Below are 27,273 nucleotides of genomic sequence, written 5' to 3' on the forward strand. Positions count from 1 at the left end.
GTGGGAAGTGAAAATGACTTCCTTTTCTTTTTATGCTTGTTCTGAACTGTTCCAGAGCTCTGAAATTGAGTTCTTTTGAGAAATGGCTTTGGCCTGGAGCTAGTCAGGTGGTTTATGAGTGTCTTATCAGCATTTCGGGACAGTTGTTTGGGCTGAATTTAGGCCGGTTTACTTTAATTGACACCCTGAGATTGAACCAAATACCTGCTGTGGAGCAAACGCTGCCGGCGCTGCTCAGTCATTCAGAAAAGAAAATGATTCATTTACGTTAAAGCAGAGCACATTAAAGAAACAAGTCGCCTGCTTTGTTGCCTTATACTTGGAAACATTCGGTGGGCGGGATCAGGCAGGATTCTGTGCTGTCACTCAAATACATTGATGCCAAAGTGTGGAATTAATCAATATGTTTCTATTCTGATGGTGGTGGGAATAATATTTAATATTTAAATTTATTTATGGTTAGTATTTAAAATAATATGAATCGTATTTGATGTTAATACATGTAAATGTATTCATTTTAAGATATTAATTTAGTAATGTAGTTGGTTAATACACTGTACGTTTTGCAAGAAAATACTATTTCAGTTTCACATTTAATTCAATGTGTTATTTTGTTTCTTTGTGAAATTTTCTTGCAGTTTCTAAGTGAAAATTGTTTCTACACCAATTTTTGTTTCATAATTGATATACTTTACAACATTATTTTTCTGTTTATTAATGTGAAGCCTTTGAAATCTGTATAAAGCGCTATATAATAGTTTGATTTAATATTTTAATTTTTATATTTATTTATTGTTAATATTTAAACGAATATGAATAATATATTTATAATAACATTTAAAATATAATTTACAAAATTTATTACCACATTGAAAAAAAATCAAATAAGTCATTATATTCAGTTCTTAGAATAGTTTTTCATATCATAATCAAACATATTATTGTGGCTTATTGTATGTAAAAAATTTATTATTGTGCGTTTAAATAATTGTAAAGTTTATAACTACTTATTTTTGAGAGTTATAGTCTAAAACGAGCTATTTAAAGGGATAGTTCACCCAAAAATGAAAATCTGCCCATCATTTATCATGTTGTTCTTTCTTCATTCTTCATTATCAGGTGATTTGAACAATGTTTTGTTTTACAGGTCATGGCATGATTGTGGAGGAGTCGCATATGGAATCACATGACCACTGGGGGCGACGGCTGATGTCATCAACACATGATAATGTGACGGAGGAGAAAAACTGCACGGAGCCAGGTGAGATGACATCATCGGATGCCTTCGGAGAGCAGATCACATTCTTTGCATCTCTTGCAAAAACATCCACAGCAGCAGACAAATGATTTGGGCGTGAAGGTTTGGTGATAAAAATACTTCAGCATAATAGAGAGCAACAGTCGGGTTCCGGAAATAAAAACTCCAGTCATTTTCTCCATAGGGAAATAGTTTTCTAATGATAAACCTTTAAAAACAGACCTACTGTGAGTTTTGAGGTTGTTAATCAATGTTATATGCTTTAGTTCAAGGCATGAAGCCGTCCGTTTGCACTATTTCAGCGTATTTTTTTAAAGGATCGTGTTTAACAGTGGAACTCATGATGAAAAACTACATTACCCATGATGCTGAATAGAAAAATCCACCAATTGGAGAGTTGCAGCGAGCAAGGGAACGTTCACTCCCATAAAGCACTGCAAATGATGTATTTGCATATCTCTGTGGTGTCAAAATGTTTAAATATTTGTATATATATTCGTATTTTGCAATAAACTTAAAATACATTGTTTCTGTAGATATAATGAACAACTTTAAATGAATAGTTTTAGAATTCAATTCTCAGTACTTCATGGGATCGTAGTTCTTTCTTTCATTAAAGTTAAGTTCACAGTCTTGTAACTGTTTTCCTTCAAATCAAAGTTTGTAATTTTGTGATTCACCCTGTAGCTGGTTAGTTTGGTTCATGGATTATAATGCTTTTTAAAATCCCTATGGGAAAAATACTTCTGGAACCAATGTCACGGAAAAAGTGGGTGAACACTAATGCATGATAAATTGTCATTTTTTAAATGATTCAGTGATTCTTTTACAATTCGTTTCCAACAATGGTTGTCATTTAACAACAAACTTCTTTTCCCCATTTTTCACCTTTTGTATGGATCATATACAGAGCTTGACATGAACTTTTTTGCTCACCAGCCACTGTGTCTAGTGGTTTTCCAAAGTTACTAGCCACTCAGCATTTTCGCTGGCCTCAATTTTGACATTGCTGTCAAAAAACAAAAACAAAAAAACTGCCTTATTTATTTTTAATATTATCTCATAATTTGGCAGCAGGTTTATTAGGCTTCTGTCACTTTAAGACCTGACGCATGGATCCATTATACTGTTACACATGCGCATGGGTGTGGAATACGCGGGATGTGTCCACTTTTAATAAAGCGTAAATTTATCCCCTGCACTTTTTGTATCACCTGTCGTTTGATTCTTAACTAAAATGAGGCGATCTAAACATTATGGAGCGCTCACTCTCGTGTAATAGATGTTTCATTCATACTGGAAGCCAGAGGGCGCTCTCTCGCAGAAAGTCCAAAACGGTTTTGTAGAAGTAATTCAGCTATTCGCTGTAGCAGCAGCTGAATAAAATACAGAAACGTATTGACTGATGAAACGTGAAGATAACAAACACACGATTGCGACAAGATATGGTTTATGTGTGTTTTTCAAGCCATCTCAAGGTATTTACTGACAATAAAGTATATGGATAATGTAGTGCTAATTGACAAACATTTTTAATGTTTTGAAAGAAGTCTCTTAGTTCGCTAAGGCTGCATTTATTTAATCAAAAAATACTGTAAAAACAGTATTATTGCGAAATATTATTACAAATTAAAATAGCTGTTTTCTATGTGAATATACTTTAAAATGTAATTTATTCCTGTGATCAAAGCTGAATTTTCAGCATTATTACTCCAGTCTTCAGTGTCACATGATCCTTCAGAAATCATTCTAATATGATGATTTGCTTGTGGAAACCATGATACATTTTTTTTTTTTCTGGATTCTTTGATGAATAGAAAGTTCAATGAACAGCATTTATTTGAACTTATTGTCACTGTCACTTTGATAAATTTAATGCATCCTTAATGAATAAAAGTATTAATATCTCTCTCTCTCTTTTTTTTTAATCTTACCACAAATGTTTGAATGGTATCATTGTTTCCACAAAAATATGAAGCAGCACAACTGTTTTCAACATTGATAATAATCAGAAATGTTTATTGAGCAGCAAATCAGCATATTAGAATGATTTCTGAAGGATCATGTGACACTGAAGACTGGAGTAATGATGCTGAAAATTCAGCTTTGATCACAGGAATAAATTACATTTTACAATATATTCACATAGAAAACAGCTGTTTTAAATTGTAATACTTTTTCACATTATTACTGTTTTTACTGCATTTTATGATTAAATAATTAGTATTTGTGTGTATTTGACTGTTTAAGCGCAATAAGCAGCAAAAAAAACCTCAATTTAGTACTGAGAGGTGGCTTCATGTGCCGCACTTTGAGTGTGAGAACAAAATCTGTGGGAATGAGTAAAATTATGCGTAATACGCGCAATCCTACGCTGGAATTCAAGCCCCGTAACACCAACAATATTCATCCGGAGCAAATGAAACGAGTGAGTGAGGGGTGTTAATGATCATATGTGCGTTCAGATGGTTGTATTCAAGCGTGGTGTCATGTACTGATGTGCCAGGGCTGTTGGACTGAGATTTGAGGACTATATTTAGGTTCTTTGCGATGCCACTAATGACCCACCAGGAATTATCATCTGTTTTTGGTTAATCAGCAGATGGAAAACTTCACAGAAGTGTGTACTAAGAGCTTTGACGAGATTTGAACTCAATGTCAGGCTGTTTTTTTGTAACTCCAGTGAGATTTAAGGTTTAATGTGACTTTGCTGTTCACTTGTGGAAGTTTTAATCAGCTTTGGTCCGGAGAGAAAGGCCTGCGTTTAGCTGACACTCGTTTTCTTCGGAGTGCACTCTGTCCCGGACTTACGGCTGTTATTCCGACTGCGGTTGTTCTCATTAAATTCTCTCGAACCCAAATTAAAAATCTAATTTTAGCCGTGGATGTTCTGTTTGTTGAGCTTTATAAATTTTTAAGTCAGGCATAATTCAAAAGAGAATCTGTTTGATGTCGCTCGTCTTTATGATTGTGGAACTTAAACTAATTTTCAAGCATATTCAAAGGATATTTTTACCTGTGTTAGTAGAATGAATGTGACATATTCTTTCTGTTTTAAACATTTAATTTAGCATAAATATAAAACCGTATCAGACAGTGACTGCTGCATCTGAGACAGCAATGTTTTACTCCTCACAACTGATTTTGACAGAGTTTTGGCTTTTAGTATGTTGCTAAGATAACATGATCCTTAATAATCATAGAAATGCAACTAGCATTGTGAAGAACATTTTAATAATCTATAGAACCTTTTCCCACTATAAAGAACCTTTTGTGGAATGGAAAGATTCCATGGATGTTAAAGGCTCTTCTTGCACTCTAAAAAATGCTGTTTTTTTTTAACCCAAAGTACTGGCTTTGGCTTGTTTGGTCATTTTATTGGGTTATTTTTTAATATTTTTACCCAGGTGCAGGGTAGTTTTTCTGTAACTCAGCACTTGGGTTATTTTTACTGTCAATACAAATGATGAACCCCCTCACATACCTAACCAGGGCTGGGTCGGTGTGACCCAATGTTGGGTAGTCTGTCACAAAACGGTTAAAACTGGATACATTTGTCAGCATTTGTCATTTTGTGTTCTGTTCTGATAGAAAACTTCCTGATGGGAAAACTTCCTGAATTAAATTAATGTTTGTATTACATTGTATTCCTATCAAATTTTTACTGTATAAATAAGAAAACGCCTGTTGTCTCATATTTTACCGTTTTTGTCGCTATAGAAGTCAGGGTTGCCAGGTTTGCATAACAAAACCAGCCCAATTGCTTTTCAAAACCCATCCATTCACAGCCAAAACTAGCCCAATCACGTTCTGGGGGGTGGTTCCCAATACAAAATCACGTTCCGTCGGGGTAAAAGTCGAGTTCGAGGGGTAAAAATTGCATTCCGAGGGGTAAAAGTTAAGTTCCGTGGTGGGGCGGACTAAAAAACAACCTGCAGCAACGGTGTAAAAGTAGCCCAATTCCGTGGGAAAACAGCGGACTTGGCATGGCAACACTAATGGAAATTTCACCTCCCACCAAACAAATGCACAACAAGCGCTAAAGATTCTCATTTAATGAACAGAAACAGCCTAATGATACCAGTTTTCTTCCCATGCTGCTCTTGTTGCTCCTGTCAGGTCCTAAAATGTTTACTAGGCCTAAATGTTTTACATATGATTGTAAAAGACTGACTTGCTATTGAATAAAAAGTATAGTATATGAACTGTTCCTGGCCTATATATATATATATATATATATATAATATATATATATATATATAAAACAAAGGTGTAATTCTTACACAAAGGTGTAATTCTAACTCAGAAATGGTTGTTTTTAACCCAGCATTTTTTAGAGTGTGGAACCATCAATGCCAATAAAGAAGGTTTTTGAGGTTTTGTTCATGACTTGCGGTTCATCTTTGTCTGTACGTGAGCTCCAGGTCAGCTAATTATCTCAACTTTTGCATTTTTAATTTTTTGACTGTTTGATCATCCAGCAGAGAAAACAGGTGAAGCTGGCTTCAAATGAATCCCGTACACTCAGGATTTTTCTTTCAGTCAGTATCATTCTGAAATGTAAAAACGCTTATCTGTGAAACTCCAATAACAGCACACCTCTGAATCTGCAGCTCTCAGTTTGTCATTCTCACCTCATCCTTTTTCCACTAAGTTTTCAATCTGAGTTGCAGCATGCCAGTTGACAAGATTACAAGCTGGAAATCTTGTAATCTCTGAAGATTACAGTTTACTCTTTCCTTCTCCTCTTCAGCATGTTGTGCAAACGGCGATGACATCCTGTTTCTCTCTTCTTCACCTTCTTCATGGCCTCATTTTCTTGTTTTATGTTGTCCATGACAATGCAGCTTTAATATCAAATGAGTTTTTTGCCCGTGCGTGTGTTGCTGCTGAGCCTTGTATCATGTTGCTAGGGTGTTATGAGCAGCTTATGACTATTTTCAAATTAATTTTAAATGTCTGCTGAAATATTAAGTGTAAATATAATTTCATTTTCGTGGTGCAATCAGTTTATGTTTGTCTCTTATATTGCAAACTGTAATTCGGTGCTGTGCGTAGTTAGTTAAACGTTAATTTATCTACAAGATATTTGTAAACATTTTTTTTTCTATATTTGTACTACGTAAATCAAATAGATTCAAATGATATTTAAATATCTTATAATACTGTAAATATATAATATGTTAGGCTTGCCTAATATATAAATAATATTTAAAATTGACTATAAAATATGTAAAGTATAATACCAGTTAATATACACATAATATTATTATGTGTATATTAATTGTGTATAAAATTTAATATATATAATTGGTATTATATTTTATATATTTTATAGTCAATTTTAAATAATATTTATATATTAATAATTATATATATGTTTTTTTTCACATATTTAAATAATTAAAAGTTTTTGAAAGAAGTCTCTTCTGCTCACCAAGGCCATTATTTGATCAGAAATACAGTAAAAACAGTAATATTGTTAAATATTATTTCAATTTAAAAGGACTGTTTTCTATTTTACGTATTTTAAAATGTAGTTTATAACCTGTGATGGCAAAAAATATGGCAGAAATCATTTTTAATATGCTGATTTGCAGCTAAAAAAAATCTTATTATTATTATCAATGTTGAGAATTTTTTTGCTGCTTAAATTTTTGTTTAAACCATCATACACTACTATTCAAAAGTTAGTTTTTGCTGTATTGTTGATCAAATAAATGCAGTCTAAACTTTTATGTATATATATACATATAGGTCACCGGCCACTTTATTAGTGCAAAAAGTGCTCGTTAATGCAAATATCTAATCAGCCAATCACATGGCAGCAACTCAATGCATTTAGGCAGACATGATCAAGACGATCTGCTGAAGTTTAAACTGAAGCTCAAATTCACACACAACCATCTCTAGGGTTTACAGAGAATGGTCCGAAAAAGATAAAATATTCAGTGAGAGTCAGTTCTGTGGGTGAAAATGTCTTGTTGAGGTTAGAGGTCAGAGGTCAGAGGAGAATGACCAGACTGGATCAGCTGATAGAAAGGCAGCTGAGGCTACAATATATGGGTTGATTTGACCAAACTATTTCATAATGGTTACAGAGAGTGTGAAGTGATATGACATCCGAGTCATGTAATAAGTCTTTATAAGAGTCAGAGTTATGAAATGATGTAATTTCTCTCTGTGGGGATGTTTGCTCTGTTATGTAAGTCGGGCTGTGCGGATACACTCTGCACATTTAACAAGCTGCTTTTTGCCTAAAAAGTTGGTATCATAGAAAAAGAAAAACCCATTTTGTTTGTCATGAGACTGAGGGCAGTTGTTCTGGTTCAGATCCAGCTCTCCACACTGCTGGAGCAGGACAGAAGCCATGTGTTTTTGTGTTGAGCGAGTGCTCATGTGAGATCGTTTCCTCCGGCAGCCGTGAGTCAGCGCCATAAAGCCTCGAGTCATCAGTCCACCAACTGTGTGTCCTTTAACCCCCACCGATCAGACGTCCGGCCACGGCCATTTCAGTCTGAGCACAGATTATGTGCATTTATTTCTTATTTATACTAGGAATGGCTTTGGACTTGTTCATTAGTGAGTTTATCTGACAAATTTGGGGATTAATTTAGAGATGAAACTTCTTGGAAAGGGTTTTAGTGTGCTGACAGTGTAACGCTGAACATCTCTCTAATTTATACTTTGTTTATATAAATTTTTTAAAGCATGCAGAGACCGTGTTTGAGTGTACTTAATCACTTTTTGTCTCGCTTGCATGTTTAAATGCGCATGACACTGAGTCTAAGGAACACGTGAGCTTCTGTGACTGTACTAAGCTCATGAATATTTAATGAGGCAAATGTTGTTTAATTCATGATTGGTTATATTCTAGCACTGTGTTGTTTCATACTGTAGACCTGGAGCTGAGCTTCATATCTCTTCATAACTGTTTAAAATCACCTTTCAAAATAACAAGTGTGAAACATTGCTTTAACCCAGGCTTAAAGGGTTAGTTCCCCCAAAAATGAAAATTTTGTCATTAATTACTCACCCTCGTGCTGTTTTACACCCGTAAGACCTTCGTTAATCTTCGGAACACAAATTAAGATATTTTTGTTTAAATCCGATGGCTCTGGCCTACATAGGGAGCAATGACATTTCCTCTCTCAAGATCCATAAAGGTACTAAAAACATATTTAAATCAGTTCATGTGAGTACAGTGGTTCAATATTAATATTATAAAGCGACGAGAATATTTTTGGTGCGCCAAAAAAAACCAAAATAACGACTTATATAGTGATGGCCGATTTCAAAACACTGCTTCAGGAAGCTTCAGGAGCGTTATGAATCAGCGTGTCGAATCATGATTCGGATCGCGTGTCAAACCACCAAACTGCTGAAATCATGTGACTTTGGCGCTCCGAACTGTGGATTCGACACGCTGATTCATAACACTCCGAAGCTTCCTGAAGCAGTGTTTTGAAATCGGCCATCATTATATAAGTCGTTATTTTGTTTTTTTTGTACTCACTGTACTCACATGAACTGATTTAAATATGTTTTTAGTACATTAATGGATCTTGAGAGAGGAAATGTCATTGCTCCCTATGTAGGCCTCACTGAGCCATCGGATTTCAACAAAAATATCTCAATTTGGGTTCCTGAAGATGAACGAAGGTCTTACGGGTGTGGAACGACATGAGCGTGAGTAATTAATGACAGAATTTTCATTTTTGGGTGAACTAACCCTTTAAAAAACGGTAAGCCCATGAATAAAAAATCTTTTTTAGTTACAATTATTATGAATTTATGTTATGATTCTGGAATTATTTTTCATTTGTAATATAATGTAGATTTCTGTTGTATTACTTGTATTACTGATATAATTTCTAGATTATTTGTGAATTAAGCTGAGTCATTCTCGTACGATGTTGAGTCTCTCTCTCTCTCTCTGCTCCATTACTTCATTATTTAGTTCATTACACACTTGAGCCGTTTGATTTCTCTGCGCCTCTTCTGCTGATGACACTCAAAGTTCACTGGACTCACACGAGACACACACACACACACACACACACACACACACACACACACACACACTGCTCTGTGGACATTTTTGTATTAAACTTGAGCATTGTTCTTTATGCTTACAGCGTATGGATTGTGAATATTTAAAACCTTGCTTCTTTTTTTATCATAAGGACATCAATTCATTTGCAAAGAGGTCTAATATTATGGATTAAATATTATTATATCATGGAATATAATAATAATAATAATAATAATAATAATAAGAGGATAAAGAAATTATATATTAAAATTATAATTTTATTACCTAATAATAAATAATTACATAATATTTGTTAAATTATAAGTAATTATTAAAATGATGGCAATTATGAGTATTATTATTTCATTTACAATTTATTTTTTCAATGATTATATATATATATATATATATATATATATATATATATATATATATATTTATGTTACAATTTTATAATAAATAATTTTTGTATGAGATTATATATAAATTATACATTTTATAATTTTATTTTACAATTATTTTTCTTTTCTTTTTTAATTTATGATATATACACACACACACACACACACACACACACACACACACACTTTTTATTATATAATAATAATGAAATTATGCCAATTTTTATTATTATTTATTAGTTTTTTTAATTTATAAATTATATATAATATGTAATATAATATGTATATATTAAAACAAAATATTATAATTTCATAATAAATAAATTATTTTATATATATATATAAAATCATTTATTTATGTATTTTTAGTTTATTATTTTAATTTTTTTTTTGTGCTGGAAAATCTTGGCTATTGTCAGGTATGCAATTACGCAACAATTTCTACTTACTCATTTGAAGTTTACTTTACAATACTCTGTTTCAAGTACATTTTAGTACATTTTACTCACATTTGTTGGTAAATGTTGGTAAAAAATGCAGCACTGTATTAAGCCATGCTTTTAAAGTGTACGGTTTACATAAAAACTTTCAAGCAAAGAACACAATTTTACACTTTGTAAGACATATCTACACAATACAAGTTAGGAGGTGCCTACCTCAATACTTGGTACACAATACACAATAATGGTAACAATCAGTGAATAGTTTTTGAATGTCATTTTGAGTAGAAAATGAACTCCAGATGTTACAAAACAGCAAGTTACTAAACCTAACAACAAAAGCAACAATAAAACAGTGAAAATACCACTAGAAAACTGTGAAAAATGCAACCTAATGAATTATTCATGGCCCGGTGCATGATGGGAACACTAGTATCAGAAAGTTAAGTAGGGTTTACTTAATTTTATAACTTTGATACATACTCAGAGAATCTTCCAAGTAAAATATACTTATAAGTTTATCAGTGCGTGTGTGCGAAACGTTTATTCTTATATAGGTGAACGTGTTCTTGTTGAGCTCCAGCTGCATTCATTAAGCACCAGCACTGTGAATCACTCTATTATCTGTGCAGATGTAGTTCTGTTGTCCCCGTAAGCCTTTTGATTTTGTAAAGAGCTTGTGTCTGTCCACACGTGCGTCTGTAACAGATGTCCATCTACTGATCTCTCTTACGCAACACGCAAATACATTGAAAGATTACAGGATTAGAGGTTAATTGCATTATATTGTAACATGACAGCATGCAATATTCATCCAACTGAACTTCAGTGGTTAAACTTCACGAACTTCATTGTCACGAATGATCCTCCTTACTGATAATCTTGATATCTTTGGCTCTCGGTCAGCATATCGTGTGTGGGACACTTATCTTCACATTACTGGAAGCTGAAGCGATCTTCCCAGCATACTCAGACGGTATATTCATGCTTAGCAAATTGCCTGCGACGATCGTAATCCTAAGAAATGCAATGAGCCAGAAGACTGTGGCCAAACATCCGTGAACGAGGGAGGCACGTTAACCGCGACACAATGGACAAACGCGTGTCCACACTGACCTATTGTGCGCGCTTGATTCGCATTAGCGGCGTGATGAGCACAGATGATTCCGAGTCTCAGGAGATACACATGACCGACATCCTCATGAAGAGCTGTGCTGAAACACAAACGTGTTTAAATGAGTGTTTACGATCCAGAAAACACTATTGTACTCAAAGTATGTACTTCACTGATTACATCGACAGTATTTACTGTTCTTGCTGTATAAAACTAAGCTAATTATTTAAAAAATGCTTTATTTAGTGACATACTGTGCAGTGCAGTGTTATGATAACACTATAAGTAATAGTATGATATTGTGAACACAGTGTAATTTCCCATAAGCAAAAGTTTGGGGGCAGTACTTTTGTTTTTCTTTTTTTTAATACGATACCTTGAAAAATATTGATATTTGATACCATGGGGAAAACGGCCATATATACCGCCATACAGATCTCATATTTTTTTGATAATTTGGGTAATTTTGCCGTAATATCTTACACACACAGCACAGGGAGGCTTTATTTGAATCGTTGAACTACATTCTAAAAAATGCTGGGTTAAAAACAACCCAAGTTGGGTTAAATATGGACAAACTCAGCAATTGGGTTGTTTTTGACCCAGTGGTTGGGTTAAATGTTTGCCTAACCTGCTGGACAGTTTTATTTAACCCAACTATTGTTTAAAAATGACTATATGTCTGGCTTAAAATGAACCTAAAAGAAGTTGGAAATTAAAAATCAGACATACACACACTAGAGACAACAATAATAATAAAAAAGGTGAACCTTTATTAATAAGCAGTTTAATAAATGTTTATTATTTAATTATTATTTATTAAACTTATTAATAAATGTTCATTTATTAAACATATTATTAAAAGTTAATTTTCAACCTATTTTGGGTTCATTTTAAGTGAGCGTTACAGTAATTTCTAAACAATAGTTGAGTTATATAAAACTACCCAGCAGGTTGGGCAAACATTTAACCCAACCGCTGGGTTTGTCCATTTTTAATTTCAGAGAGTGATTTTCGCTTTGTCTTTTGTTCTTTGATTAACATTAGAGATCACGATTCTGAATATAAAACTAAAATAACATGTAATTTACTAGAGGTTTTGACAGAATATTAATTGCTGGACTGTAATTGCTGGAAAAATGTTTAATTTAAAATTAATTATGTTTAATTTAATTTAATTTATTGTTTAAAAAATGGTTTTGAATGAACTTAATGACTCATTAATACTTGTTTCATTACTGGATGAATCAGTGTTTTTGAACAAATCTTTTGAATGAATGATTCAATGACAAATACATTTTTAACAGTCACTTGTCGCCACCTAGTGGCTCAAGATGTAATTGATATAAGTGCCAAGTTCATTTCAAAAGGTGGTTTGCTCTATTTTGAACGCTACTGTAGACATCAGTGTTTATATCCTAACTTCAAACTTTTATCTCAGTACAACAGAAATAACTACTGTGTGGTTCAAAACTGCTCTCGCTGTCAATGTTTTAAAAGATGTGGGCGAATCATTGTCATTAATAAAATAAGATCGCAATCTAATCATGCATCTCTAATTAACATGACAGGAAGCAGCAGGAATATTAGGCTGCTGTCACTTTAAAAGCTTATGCACGCATCCAATATACTGTTACACAACATGCGTTTCAACTATTTACATTCCAAAACTGACTGTATTTACCTGAATACTCACCAAGACGGGCATTCTGACATAATTTTGTATGTATTTGACCGTTTAAGTGCAATAAGCTACGAAAAAGAAGCTGATGAACTGTTTGAGCGGTGGCTTGAGAGCGCCATTTACATAGATCAGTGGTGAACGCACTTCTATTGTGCGCACGAAACCTGCTGGAATGACTAAAATTATGCACAATACAAGCATTATTCAACCAGTGCGAATGAGAGGAATAAATTGTATCAACCACTAATTTTTGAATGGTAGTGCCCTTTTATAATCAAAAAATAGTGTTGTAGTATGCCTCTTTTTATTCTGTTTACATGCTACGTGGCATTTTTCGATTATTTGCTATGAAATGTGGTTGTTTCACTATTCTTGCTGTTCACTTGCTATACACTAACCAACAACACAGAGTAAAGCTGCTGCTTTCATTATCTCGCTTTAAATGGTAAATGTTCACTGGTTTTGGGGCACTTTGTTTTGCTGGAAATGCTCCTAAAAACACATGATGGCTTGTCATGTAAAGCTGTTCTGTTTCTGGATTTCACTGTGATTATTGTTACTCTAATTCTGAGCTTAATCACATTACCATAATCACAGTATTCTGTTGACACAAGCTCCAGTTTAACAGCACGGCTTTAATCACATTATAAAGGTGTGTGTAAATGTAGCCATTGCCAGTGTGAAAACAGACAGACATATGATTTATTGATCATTTAAGATGAAGCTCTAATCATTGCATCCCTTCGCTGTCCTTGCTCGTGTTTTCAGACGAGGAATATTGATGTGTTCTCCTCCAAAACTAAGAGCACACATGATGAGCGGCAGGCTAATGAATCCATTGCCTGAAATGGAGCATAAAAGTCACCTTCACCTGTCCAGGAGTTTAATCTATATGCTGCTATTCTTAGAGCCGGCTGAGCAGACAGTGTTGACTCATGGTGAGGGCTGGGCTGCTTTTGCATGTTCTGGCATTTATAATGACGTCCTGCTGCACAGGATTATCCCTGTGGAAGAGGGTTGTGGTTGGAATAGCGTGCTACCATAATACTTTTTTGCAGCATGTATATTGTGCACAGTTTGTGAATGTTCTGTATGCATTGAATGTCTGAATGACCTACTATATTGTGCGGTACACAACCAGAGCACATTGTGAAGAATACTGTATCCCACAATGCAATGGACTCAACTTGACCTTGAAACAATATCAACTCTGATTTATTTGTTTGTTTGTTTGTTTGTTTGTTTATACTGTACATATCAGTTTTGTCATTCCTTTAGCTATTTATTTATTCTGTGCATCTTGGTTTTGTCATTTATTTATTTATTTATTCTGTGCATCTTGGTTTTGTCATTTATTTATTTATTTATTCTGTGCATCTCGGTTTTGTCATTTATTTATTTATTACATCTAAGTGTTGTCATATTACATCCAAGTGCTATAATCGGGTCCCCGGTGCATCTACCAACCCAGAAAACGTGAAAAAGGACAACCCAGTAACTTTGTTTTGGTCAGCCTTTCTCTGCAAGCATGTAAAAAAAATTTACCGCTCAGATTACGTTCCCCTAGTGACGTAGGAAGGGGATCTTATTATAATATTACCGCCCCTTAATCTGCACATTTCCACAAGTTTTCCTGCAGAATTGGGCTACTTTAACACTGTTGCCGGGGATTGTTTGTCATGTCCACGGGTTGAAGCGACCCCAAATAACATGATATTTAGCCCCTGGAATGCTAATTTTACCAGGGGAACCCCACCAAAAATGTGGATTTTACCCCCGGAACGCGATTTTTACTGGGAGACCAGTAAAAATCTGGGCTAGTTTTAAGTAGCAATTGCTAATTAAGTAGCAACCCTAACCTGATTTCCACCCATGGTGCCACCATTTTGTTTTCGCAAGTGAAAACGGTGTACCAGTTCTAACGCCATGGCAAAAGTTTGAGCAAAACATGCTAATTGTTCTGTCGTTGGCTGCACAGACGAGCACAGAACACTATTTAGAGTCTTGTTAGCTTGGATAGCCTGCAAGTTGACCCTGGCAAGCTCGATTGCTAAAAAAGGAGCGTTTCTGTCCAAGCGATATTTTGGAAAAAATATTAGACCATTCACGGCATTTGGTAGCAATCATAAATGTTAGCCTAGTGTGATTGGCTCTGTTTGGCGAACAGGTACGCTATACATCCATACGGGTTTTGCACAACAGATTAACATGACGATACATGCTAGTTGACGAGTTGAATCAACTCCACAGCAACTACATAAATTTATCCACTAACCATTCAGAAACGTCCAGTTTCATTCTAAAAGTTGTAACTTCTTCCTGAGTCTCTCCATCAGTGTCCGACTCCGGCCAGGAGCAGCAGCTCATTTGCATTTAAAGGCACACACACAAAAACGGCGTTATTCTCGTGTAGTTGTGATGTGTTAGTTAACCCTTGCTTTCTCTTTTAGACGATTATGATGGTTATGAAGATTCTATAATCAGAATATAATATTTGACTGTTTAAGAGAAAAGTTAAGTTTCTGTCATATATTCAGATCACATAATGGGTTCAAATTTTTTGTAACTTCACTTCCTAATATGAGCAGATATGAGGAAATCATATTGGCTTTATGTTGAACATTTCTGCTGCGGACGGTGTATGTCTGTGTGTATTTGTTCATTAAGGAGTGTTTTATGTTTCTTAGGACACTGTGGTGGTCAAACTATAGTCATTCAGAAACATGACACCTCTTCTCAGTTTGAATCCACCATAATTTGCTTTGCATAAAATCCACGAATGTAAATGTGTGTTTGTGTTCTTTACAGCCATCCGTGAATTTCCAGATGATGTTTTCACCAATGCCGAACGGAAGAGCGGAGCTGTACTGCTACATATTATAGCGGTAAGAAAGTCTGTTTATCTCTCTTTCCTCAGAACATCAAGTGACTAGTTATTTATTTATTTTTTGAAGTTTCGTAAAGGAATAAAGAGAAATTGGTCACGGTAATGACACACATTCACTCCTGCCACCCTGTCATGATTTAATACCCTGCGGCTCTTTGCTGGTTCTTACGGTGTGGGTTAATCTAATGGTAATATGACTAGATTTAACTCCATCACCCACGAGCAGCACAGTTAAAATCTTCCCGTGGTTATGTAACGCTGATTCTCTAATGCTTTAATGTTTGGCATCATGCACAGCTCAGGTCTGAATTATGCATTCACACAAACCTTCCCGACGTGCCGCGGGTGGGAATTCTGTTAGTCCTCTGGTGCCCCCTGTGGCTGGAATTGATCATGGAAATGCTGAACTATAATTTATGCTTTGCTACTGTGAAGTCATTTCTCATCAAGGGAATTGATGCTTTTTATTATTCAACAGTCAGTAAAACACTTGTGAAAAGTCATCTGATGGATGTTAGTAAGTTTCATTGGCACATTTATTGTTTATATGTTGCTTCTCATGGTTTATTTACTATAGTTCTTAAGGGAAGACACAGGGAAAACAATTGTTTTTTCATGCACTGGTCAGTTTTGAGATTTTGGGCTATCTATCTTCCATAACTTGTCTTGTTTTCAGACCAGTGCAAAGAAAACATCCAAAATTTACATGTATGTGTTATTTTATTACACTTTATCTGTGCCTATAGATTTCAATTAATACATATCTTTAAAAGCAGTGAGTTTGAGTCAGAAATGTCCTCTTCAGCAGGTTTACATATACCAAACTCTATATTCTGAAGGTTTTTACAGCAGGGTTTCTTCATATATCGTTCGCCTGATTTATATAAAATTATATTTCCTAAAAATATAATGAACAGTTATTTTTTTTCTGGCTGTTGACAGTATTTTCTAAAATAATCTAGAGTAATAAAAATAGATATCCAGATTATGTCCGCAGAATTTGGCATGTTTCATTGCGTTATCACAAATAAAACAATTGTCTACAAGCACAACTACACAATATGCTTATAAAATCTTTAACAAATTTGTTTTTTAATAATGTTTGAATAAAGGAACGATGTCAATTTTCCTAGACCGGACATCACTTTTGTCCACTACAGTTAAAAGCAGCATGTTTGATTATAGGGGTGGAAAAACTAGGACGTTCTAGGTGAAATAACCTTTATATCTACAAGTAAACAAACATAAAGAGTATGACCCATGTAATGATGCGAACTGAAGGTCATCATAGCATTTGATTGCATTTTGGTTTCGATTTGTGGATAAATAGAAGCTTTTATTGGGTGGGCGGCTCATTAAGCTAGACGAGGAAAGGGTTTGCAATGAATGCAGATGTGAATCCAGAGGTGTGGAGCAGTCAGACCTGGAGCGCAAGGACACATTGTGCATTCACAGGAGGAAACGGGTTCAGTGGAGGAAAGACAACATTCTGGAGCCGACAGCGATGATAAACAGCAGGTGAATGCTGTCGTGAGCCTCCTCAGAGGAACATTTCATTGCCAAGAGGTGTTGTCTCATATGGTTCTCTAAAACTATGAAAATAGACATATTGGGTCAATAATTGACATACAGTAAGGTCAGAAGCATTGCAAGCGTGACCAGTTGCATATACTGTATAGGTATATTTTTGTGGTGTATAATTGGAAATGGCCAAATTGTCCCCCCCAGTATTTGAAATTGTTGCTCTGCTCTGCTGCACTTCATTATGCAGCGCTCTGTATGTTGTTAGGATGACAAAAAGATTTAAAAGTTACATTTTTAGTCTGGTCTGGCTCAGCGGTCTAACAGCACTCTTCAATGTCAAAATGACTGAGATGGCCAATCAAATCAAAGTAGGCGTGGTTTACTGTTCACAGAGGCAGAGTGTGAATTCCAGCGTGAAGCGTCAGTTTAGCATTGAAAGAGTGAGGTAAGATGTAAATAGCAAAACATTTAATACATGTCAGCTAGATAGAAATGTTAAACGACCGACAATGACCGAAAACTACTCGACTTTTTTCTCAGATATGGCCGTTTTGAATTTACGATATATGTCATTCCTAACTGAGTGTGACGAGACGAAATGTTTTACGGTTTTGACATATTAGACATACAAATAAAAGTACATGTGTGCATATTTTAATGCAAAATAATGCAAAAATTTTTTGCAAATAGTTCAAAATTATTATTTTTCAATTAGATCTAAAAAAAATTGGTCCCCCCAATGTTCAAGACGTGGTTACAGCCTTGATTTATATACAGTGGTACTATTTATTAATATTTTGAATAGTAATAATAATTGAATAATAATTTTAATGTTTCAGTTCAATTTTTAGTAATTTTGTGCTTTTGTCATTTTCTTGTTTTTTGTATAATGTCCATTTAGCTTTAATTATTTTAGTTTTAGTAAATGAAGTACTTCAACTTATTTTATTGCAGTATTTTCATCTAATTTTCATCTAATTTACTGTATATTTAATTTTTTTTCAATTAATGAAAACAGTTTTTAATAGTTAACAATAACAACACTGATAAACCAATTTTTACTAACTTCAAATTGTTGTTCTTCCATGACTTAAAGCACTTAAACCACAAATCAAGGCAAAAATCAAAACAATTATAGCTTAAACTTAGAATTTTGGTACTAATTTGCTTGTGATGTTCCTCATTTTTAACTCGCTTTGGATAAAAGTGTCTGCTAAATGATTAAATGTAGATGTAATGAATTGCATGAAACTTTGACACCTCAGAATGTCACAACGCACAAAATCGAATTTGCATAGTTAATAGCATTAGCATTCACATATTCTCTTGCAAAGAGTCTATTTTGGGTCAAAAAATTACAGAACTGTAAAATGAATGTCTGATCATTTGGTCCAGGAGAATTTGATGAGAAATAACTTTTGAATTGGCAAGTCTGAGCTCAGTTTAAGACCTCTTTGCAATCTCTTCATGGGTTTTTTTTTTTTTTTTTTTTTTTTTTTTACAGCAGACTTTATCTAATTTATTGTTATCTAGGAGAAATAATTGAGATATAAACAAAATCTCTTTTGCGATTAGTTGGAGCTGAGGTGGTGAAGTCTGACCAGAGATCTTCTGATGTCTTCTTACAGGCTCTCTACATGTTCCTGGCCCTGGCGATTGTGTGCGACGACTACTTTGTGATGTCTCTTGAGAAAATCTGTGAGGTAGGATTGTTCAAATCCCACAGAAACGATCCCAATAAATTCCCATTCATCTGAGTAATACCGCGGTACAATGAGAGCAGCAAAATCCGCACTGTTCTTCCTCTGACCCACTTTGAGGCTTTCAGAAGCTCATAAAACATACTGCTCCAGTTTTGGGCGGTGTTTGTGCCAAAGGCTTTGTTGGATGTGAACCGTCTGCTGTTATTGTGTTTTGCAGAAGCTGAATCTGAGCGAGGATGTGGCTGGTGCCACGTTCATGGCGGCGGGGAGCTCAGCGCCCGAACTCTTCGCATCTGTTATAGGTAAAGGCACACAGTCACAATCATCACACATTGTTCACTGCAAAAAATGATGTTCTTCCTCAGTGTTTTAGTTGTGTTTTCCAGTAAAAATATGAAAACATTCTTAATTCAAAGTAAATTTACCTGAGAAGCAAAATGACTTAAGATTAAGTCTGAAAAATGTATCAAAATGAAGTGTTTTTGCTTAAAACAAGAAGAAGAAAAAAGACTATCAGCCATTGGGGAAAATAATCTTGTTTTCCCTTTGAATTAGGTTTATTTTTCTGAGCCCATTGGCAGATATTTTTTCTTGTTTTAAAGAGGACTAATTATGCCCTTTTACAAAGTCTTGATTTTGTTTTTGTGCTGCTTACATGTTCAAAAAACACCTTATTTTTCTCATATCCTCCACTGTTGCAGCTCCTCTCTTCCCAGTCTGTCAGTAACGCTCTGTTTAGTTTCTGTCTCTATGAAGCCCCTCCTTCTGAAAAGCAGTGTGCTCTGATCGGTTGGATCAGATTGTGCTTTCGGTTGTGCACTGGTCGGTTGGACCAGTGTGTTGTGATTGGTCAGTGATTTTGAGCATGTTCGAGAAATGTCCCGCCCCTTACCATAACCACGAGTTTCAACACACTACTAACTAACTAACTCAACCAGGCCCCGCCTCTTTATTTTGCATATGCCTTGGGCGGGAATTATTTAAAAGAGGAATATTGTGACGTGTTCGTTCCCGGAAGAAAACTCAAGACTACAATGGAGGCGTTTCAGGGAGTTTCTTTGTAACTTTGCAGCCTTTTCAATTTTACTTGTCACATAACTGTCTTCATTTAAGATTTTTTAGACATTGGTACTGGAAAACAAGACAAAAATACTGAGGAAGAACATAATTTTTTTGCAGTGTTCTGAGATCATTAGTGTTCAGATTTGAACAAACCCCTAAACTGTGACAGGGAAACTTTCTGTGTTGCACCTTTCAGGTGTCTTCATCACTCACGGTGATGTTGGAGTTGGAACTATCGTCGGTTCTGCCGTCTTCAATATCCTCTGCATCATAGGAGTTTGTGGGATCTTTGCCGGGCAGGTGCGTGTGCATTTTCTCCAACAGTAGCCTTAAAGTCAGCAATACTTCAAAATAAGAAAACCATCTATATAATAGTGCATTAAATACCTCCGCACCAAAACACTAGCTACGTTTCCATCCAAACTTGTGAATTTAACTTATACACAAAATTGGAATATCGCATAAAACATTTGCGAATAAAGGACAGTTTCCATCCAGTGAGATGACGAGAACAAAATCGTCACTTCCTGATAAACTGCCGTTAAATATCACTAAGAAAAATGGAAGTTGCTGCAGTAGGAGAAGCCGCTGTATATAATAATTTCGTATATAATAAATTACCTGTGCCTCAGAGCCTGCAGACGAAACGCAATAAAGTTATCTTGCCTTCAGAGGCGGATGACTGCTATTTGGAAACACAGTCATGTAAGAGAGTTCTGGGATGTAATTATACTGAACCACTTTGACGACAGACTTTGCTCGGGCATTTCAGAATGACTAAAACAGCATTTCAGATGCTGTGCAATGAGATCAGTCTGCTGGTTAAACCAGTTATGCCATTCCATTGCAAAGTCACATGACTTTTTTTGATGCACATCGAGGAATTTATTTAGTAAATGTGTTTCCATTGTTAAATTTATGTTTTCTTATTGGATAAAAAGCTTATCCGACTCAATTGAGCAATTTATGTGCATTTTGGCGTTTCCATGCATCTTTTTTTATGCGATATCCCAAAATGCACATAAAATAGGTGATGAAAACATAGCTACTGATATGAAGAATCTGTAGTGAGACATCAAGAACTCGCTTAAAAACCTCAAAAACCCTAAAATGGTTCTTGATAAGATGATGGTTCTTTTCTGAAAGTGCTTCAAAGAACGGTTGAGGAATCCTATTTTTTTAAAGAGTAAAAATTTAAGAAAAGCCACAAAAGAGTGTATTTTTCTTTGTAGTCAGATTCAATGCTTTTGCCAAAATGTGCTACGCTGAATAATGTCTCTCATAATACAATGCACACTACTGGACCTTCTATTTCCAGAGCTGCAGTTTTTTCTCTCTCTCAAGATCTACTGCAGTTTATTTTTTTACTTGGATTTTTCTTGGCTCATATTTATTCTTCTGATTGGATTGCCAAAAGGTTTTTATACAAAATATGATTAAAAATGCATTTGTTTTTATATCTGAGATGATAACTGTAGGCCTCTGCTTGAATTATGCATGTCATTTGACGTTTATATATTGAACCATTTATTGTTTCACATTGTTGTTTTGTTTTTTTCTTTTTGCAATTCGCAGGTCATATTCAGTGTCCACTGTTCATTATTCTCTAGCTTTGTGTATTGATTTATTTATTTACGGTAGTTTGTGTTGATGTCTGTAGGTGGTCTTACTGACCTGGTGGGCTGTTTTCCGTGATTCTTTCTTCTACATATTGTCTGTAGTTGCTCTAATTGTGGTGAGTCTCAAATGAAACACACTGTAACAACACCATCCTGTAATGCAGGGTTCAGTCATGTGATCAGCTAAAGACAGAAAAGTAATAATTTATTTGTCTACCTGCATGTCAACTGACATTAATTAATTATTGAAATAATTAACGTAAAATCTCAGGGGTTCTTTAAGTAAATATTTACATCAAAAAGTTTGTGAATGTCTGCTCTAAAGCATCTAATAAAATGGGATATATATATTATTTTTATATTGAATATTACATTTTTCAGAACTAAACTGTAACTGCACTGATTTTCTTTTTGTTTGAATTTAATCAGTTCATCTATGATGGAAAGATTGTGTGGTGAGTCTCTTTTCGTTTTCCTCTCTTGTCTGATTTTGTAAACCTCCATCAGATCTGACGTCTGGTTTTGACTGTATAAATCTCGTTGTGTGTTTCAGGTGGGAGAGTCTGGTGCTGGTGCTCATGTACGCTGTATATATCATCATCATGAAGTGAGTGTTCCTCACGGGCATATCATATATACACACGCTTGTGACTTTGATAGTGTATAGAATATAATAAATAAAAAATAATCATAGCTATTTGTAATCAGTGAAGTGGTTAATTATCATGATGTTTTTAATTTTAGTCATACCAGAGTTGAAAATGTTGGCACTCGGGAAGAAAATTCTCATAACCTGAAGGTGTATAAACTTGTGGATGCTCCTAATCTTTTGTTTTGAATCTGCGTCTCTGTTAGATTTAATTCCAGCTTGCAGAAGTTTTTCACAAGACGGAGCGACAAGAATGTTGCCAATGGAAACGCGGCGGCCGGCAGTGAACTGGAGGATGGTAAAGACCGTTTAGACTGTAAATGGGACGATCCGTCTCTACCGCTGCTGGGTCCAGGTAAGGCTAAACAGACAGGCTTTAAAAATTCAGATGTAATACAAGTCATAATTCATAATTCCATACTCCTGTCACCTTCAGTACAGTGTGAGGTCATCTGTCCTCCGTTTGTGAACAAACACAGTAGAAAACAGTAGAACATGTGATTTAGTTTTAAAAATGTCCAACAGTTCTGTAAGTTCTAAATACAGTCAGTCATGTGACAAACATCTGAAAAAAATATAATCTTTATAATATTTATATATATCTATCTATTCTATGTATCTATGACGTGACTTGTTGTAACTATATTTAAAAATATATTTAAAAAATAATAAAAATGTTATTCATAAATACAGTGACTTGATTGTGACTTGAAATTACATTTTAAAATATATTACATTTTATTTTTAAAATTATGTATTATGTTTTAAAAAATGATGTGGTTATATATATATATATATATGTGTATATATATATATGTGTATATATATACACATATATATATATATATATATATATATATATATATATATATATATATATATGCAGTATATAGAAATTGATATAGATATGATCGATAGAACGATAGATAGAACGATAGATGGATAGATAGAACGATAGATTAAAAAATTACGTGGTTATATATATATATATGCAGTATATAGATATTGATATAGATATGATTGATAGATAGAACGATAGATAGAATGATAGATAGAACGATAGATAGAATGATAGATAGATAGAACGATAGAACAATAGATGGATAGATAGATATAATGATAGATAGATAGAACGATAGAACGATAGATGGATAGATAGATAGAATGATAGATTAAAAAATTATGTGGTTATTTTTATATATATATATATGCAGTATATAGATATTGATATAGATATGATTGATAGAACGATAGATAGATAGAACGATAGATAGAACGATAGAATGATAGATAGATAGAATGATAGATAAATAGATAGAACGATAGATAGAACGATAGAACGATAGATAGAATGATAGATAGATAAATAGAACGATAAATAGATAGAACGATAGATAGATAGAACGATAAATAGATAGATAGATAGAACGATAGATAGATAGAACGAACGATAGAACGATAGATAGAATGATAGATAGAACGATAGATAGATAGAACGATATATAGAACGATAGATAGGACAATAGCTAGATAGATAGAACGATAGATAGATAGAACGATAGATAGATAGAACGATAGATAGAACGATAGATAGGACAATAGCTAGATAGATAGATAGATAGATAGAACGATAGATAGATAGAACGATAGAATGATAGATAGATAGATAGATAGATAGATAGATAGATATTTTGATGATATTTGGTGCATTTATTAAAATAGATTTTTTTTTTTAATAGATTTCTTGGACATCTTGATCTTAGACTTTCATTTTTATTGCACATGCTCTGAGAAGCATGACTGAATTTGTCTGTTGTGTTTGTGAGAGAGATGTCCTCCTGATTCAGTATTAAAGCAGACACGAGAGCGGTTTGTTTGAGATCTCAGCACTTTTGCTTCTTTCCGCTTCTGTCCGTCTCTGATTGAGAGGTAACTATCACTTCTGTCTCTTTACTCCCAGCTCTCTGTCCACCAGAGTCCGTCTCTTTCCTCATTCTTCATCCAAGTCTCTGCTTTGTTTCTGGCATCAGTCTCTTCACGTTTAACCCTGCCTGTCTGTTTAGTCTTACTAAACCTTTCTGCATTAACTAGTCTGCACACTGTTCTGATGCTTCTCAGAGAGCACAGCTAATAGACAGCAGAGTAAATGTCTGAAAACATGCTGTTTTAGAATATCAAGAAAGAATATCAGTCATAATTTGCTCTGTGTGTTTTTTATTGGCTTTCTCAAGTCAAGTCCAGTAAGGTGTACAGTCGAGGTTCGGTGGTAATGGTTGATGAAATCATCAACGCCAGCCCTCCGAATTACCGTTTCCCTGAAGCGGGTCTCCGTGTCATGGTCACGAACCACTTTGGACCCAAGACTCGTCTGCGCATGGCCAGTCGCCTCATTATAACCGAGGTACAGCAGATGCCTGAATGTACAGCAGAAATACATAAATATTTACAACATTTATGAAAATATTATACTATATTTGCAGCTGCATTAAAGACATAAAAGGGTGATTCCTACAAAACTTGTCAAGAAACAAGTGTGTGTGTGTGTGTGTGTGATGTGTGTGGTTCAGGTAAACCCTACATTATTGGGACAAAATGTCCCCACAAAGATGGCAATATCTGAAATCCTTGTCCTTGTGGGGACATTTTTTGGAAAACAGTGTATAAATCACACTAAAGTGATGTTGTAATGATGAAATGTAAAAATGCAGAAAGTTTTCTGTGATGGGTAGGGTTAGGGGTAGGGATAGGATTATACAGATTGTACAGATTGTAGTTGTACAGAATAAAAATCATTATGACAATGGAATGTTCTCATGAAACATGGAAAACCCAATGTGTGTGTGTGTGTGTGTGTGTGTGTGTGTGTGTGTGTGTGTGTGTAGCGTCAGAGGTTGGTCCAGTCAGCCAATGGGGTGGAGACGGCTGTGGTGGACGGGAAGCCAGACATCGAGAATGGAAACTTGCCAGAAGACAAAACCAATGAGGAGAAAGAGAGTGAACTCACCTCACCATTCAGAGTACCAGGTGATCTATCTATCTATCTATCTATCTATCTATCTATCTATCTGTCTGTCTGTTTGTATCTATCTATCTATCTATCTATCTATCTATCTATCTATCTATGTCTATCTGTCTGTCTGTCAGTCTGTCTGTCTGTCTGTCTGTCTCTATCTATCTATCTATCTGTCTATCTATCTATCTATCTATCTATCTATCTATCTATCTATCTATCTGTCTGTCGTTCTATCTATCTATCTATCTATCTGTCTGTCTGTCTGTCTGTCTGTCTGTCTGTCTGTTTGTCTGTTTGTCTGTCTGTCTGTCTGTCTGTCTATCAATTCAATTCAATTCAATTCAAAATTGCTTTATTGGCATGACTGTAAATAATACAATATTGCCAAAGCATATATACATAAAACAATAATAAAAACATCTGTATAATAGAAGAAAATATTATCAAATATTATAACACTATCAAATATTATAACATAACTTAAACTTAAATTACTAGTGTAACAAATTAGAACATGTCTGAACATTTGATACCGCAGTGTTTTAACATATATACACATACACATACTGAGGGTCACTGTGGTGGATGGTAGGGAAACACACTGAGGTCAGACACACACATTACACACATTCACCTGCTGTCTCTCAGGCTGTGGCACATCCACACGTATCTCGCAGCCAGTGCTGCTGTCTGTCCCTCTCCTAATATTATCTTTATTTGTTCTACTTCAGTCATGGCTGTAAAGTTCTTTATTAAGTTACTGAATTTGGTGAAGTAGAGATCTCTTATAGGTGTGTATTTGTGGCAGTGAAGGAGGAAGTGTATCTCAGTCTCGATCTCTCCTGTCCTACAGTGAACACACACCCTTTGCTCTCTGGGTAACCAGCTCTTTCTGTGTCTGCCGGTCTTGATGGCTAGACTGTGCTCACTGAGCCTGTACTTGGTCAGGATCCGTCTCTACTTTGGAGATATTTTTCTAATTCATAATTTGATTTTAGAGTTCAATAGAATTGTAATTTACTTTGTGTTTTAGTTTCCTGATCCCAATGTTCCAGATATGTATTTTTAGATTGTTTGATAATTTGGTTTATTTTGATGTTTGGATGAGGAGCAGTGCTGGTCTGAGACTGGTTAGTGTTAGCAGAGTTAGTCAGGTTAGTAAGTCTCAGAACCAGCTGACTGAGGGCTTTTTTCGGGGTTCAGTTCTTGGGTTTGTAATGCTTTAAAATGTAGCGATTCTGTGGGACTTGATTTTAGATCTTTTTTGCATATTAATAATCAATGGGAATTGGCCTAATTCTGCCCTACATGCATTATTGGGTGTCCTTCTTTGTAGTTTTAAAATCATTTTGCAGAATTCTGTGTGTAGGGCTTCTGTCTGTCTATCTATCTGTCTATCTATCTATCTATCGTCTGTCTGTCTCTATCTATCTATCTATCTATCTATCTGTCTGTCTGTCTGTCTCTATCTATCTATCTATCTATCGTCTGTCTGTATCTATCTATCGTCTGTCTGTCTGTCTGTGTCTGTCTGTCTGTCTCTATCTATCTGTCTGTCTGTCTGTCTCTATCTATCTATCTATCTGTCTGTCTGTCTGTCTGTCTGTCTCTATCTATCTATCTATCTATCTGTCTGTCTGTCTGTCTGTCTCTATCTATCTATCTATCTATCTGTCTGTCTGTCTGTCTGTCTGTCTGTAGTTGACAGACTTTTTGTTTACACTTTCATTATTGTTTTATGTTGCTTATTTCCACATACATTCAGTAAAGAAATAAATGTTCCTCAGAATGGTGGATTTTAGGTGCAAATATGAGCATTTTAAAGGAATAGTTTTGGTTAAACACAACCGAAGCTCTGTAAACAGTATCTAGTTTCGTATCTGA

At 34.8% G+C, this 27,273-nt stretch overlaps 1 protein-coding gene across 2 annotated transcripts in view; it reads left to right on the forward strand.

Annotated features, from left to right (window-relative positions):
• Nucleotides 1–27,273, forward strand: part of slc24a4b (solute carrier family 24 member 4b) — a 41,128-nt gene that overhangs the window by 4,345 nt on the left and 9,510 nt on the right. Inside the window, exons 2-12 of one of the 2 annotated variants that reach the window (XM_051876322.1) lie at nt 1,148–1,261; nt 15,741–15,817; nt 18,972–19,046; nt 19,264–19,348; nt 20,305–20,408; nt 21,769–21,843; nt 22,157–22,182; nt 22,281–22,334; nt 22,583–22,731; nt 24,608–24,777; nt 25,259–25,400. In XM_051876322.1, the coding sequence (XP_051732282.1) occupies nt 1,148–1,261; nt 15,741–15,817; nt 18,972–19,046; nt 19,264–19,348; nt 20,305–20,408; nt 21,769–21,843; nt 22,157–22,182; nt 22,281–22,334; nt 22,583–22,731; nt 24,608–24,777; nt 25,259–25,400 (1,071 nt within the window). The remainder of the gene's footprint in view (nt 1–1,147; nt 1,262–15,740; nt 15,818–18,971; nt 19,047–19,263; nt 19,349–20,304; nt 20,409–21,768; nt 21,844–22,156; nt 22,183–22,280; nt 22,335–22,582; nt 22,732–24,607; nt 24,778–25,258; nt 25,401–27,273) is intronic. The other variant, XM_051876323.1, reaches the window with a different exon arrangement.

Source organism: Ctenopharyngodon idella, chromosome 20 (assembly GCF_019924925.1).
Source record: "Ctenopharyngodon idella isolate HZGC_01 chromosome 20, HZGC01, whole genome shotgun sequence".
NCBI lineage: Eukaryota > Metazoa > Chordata > Actinopteri > Cypriniformes > Xenocyprididae > Ctenopharyngodon > Ctenopharyngodon idella.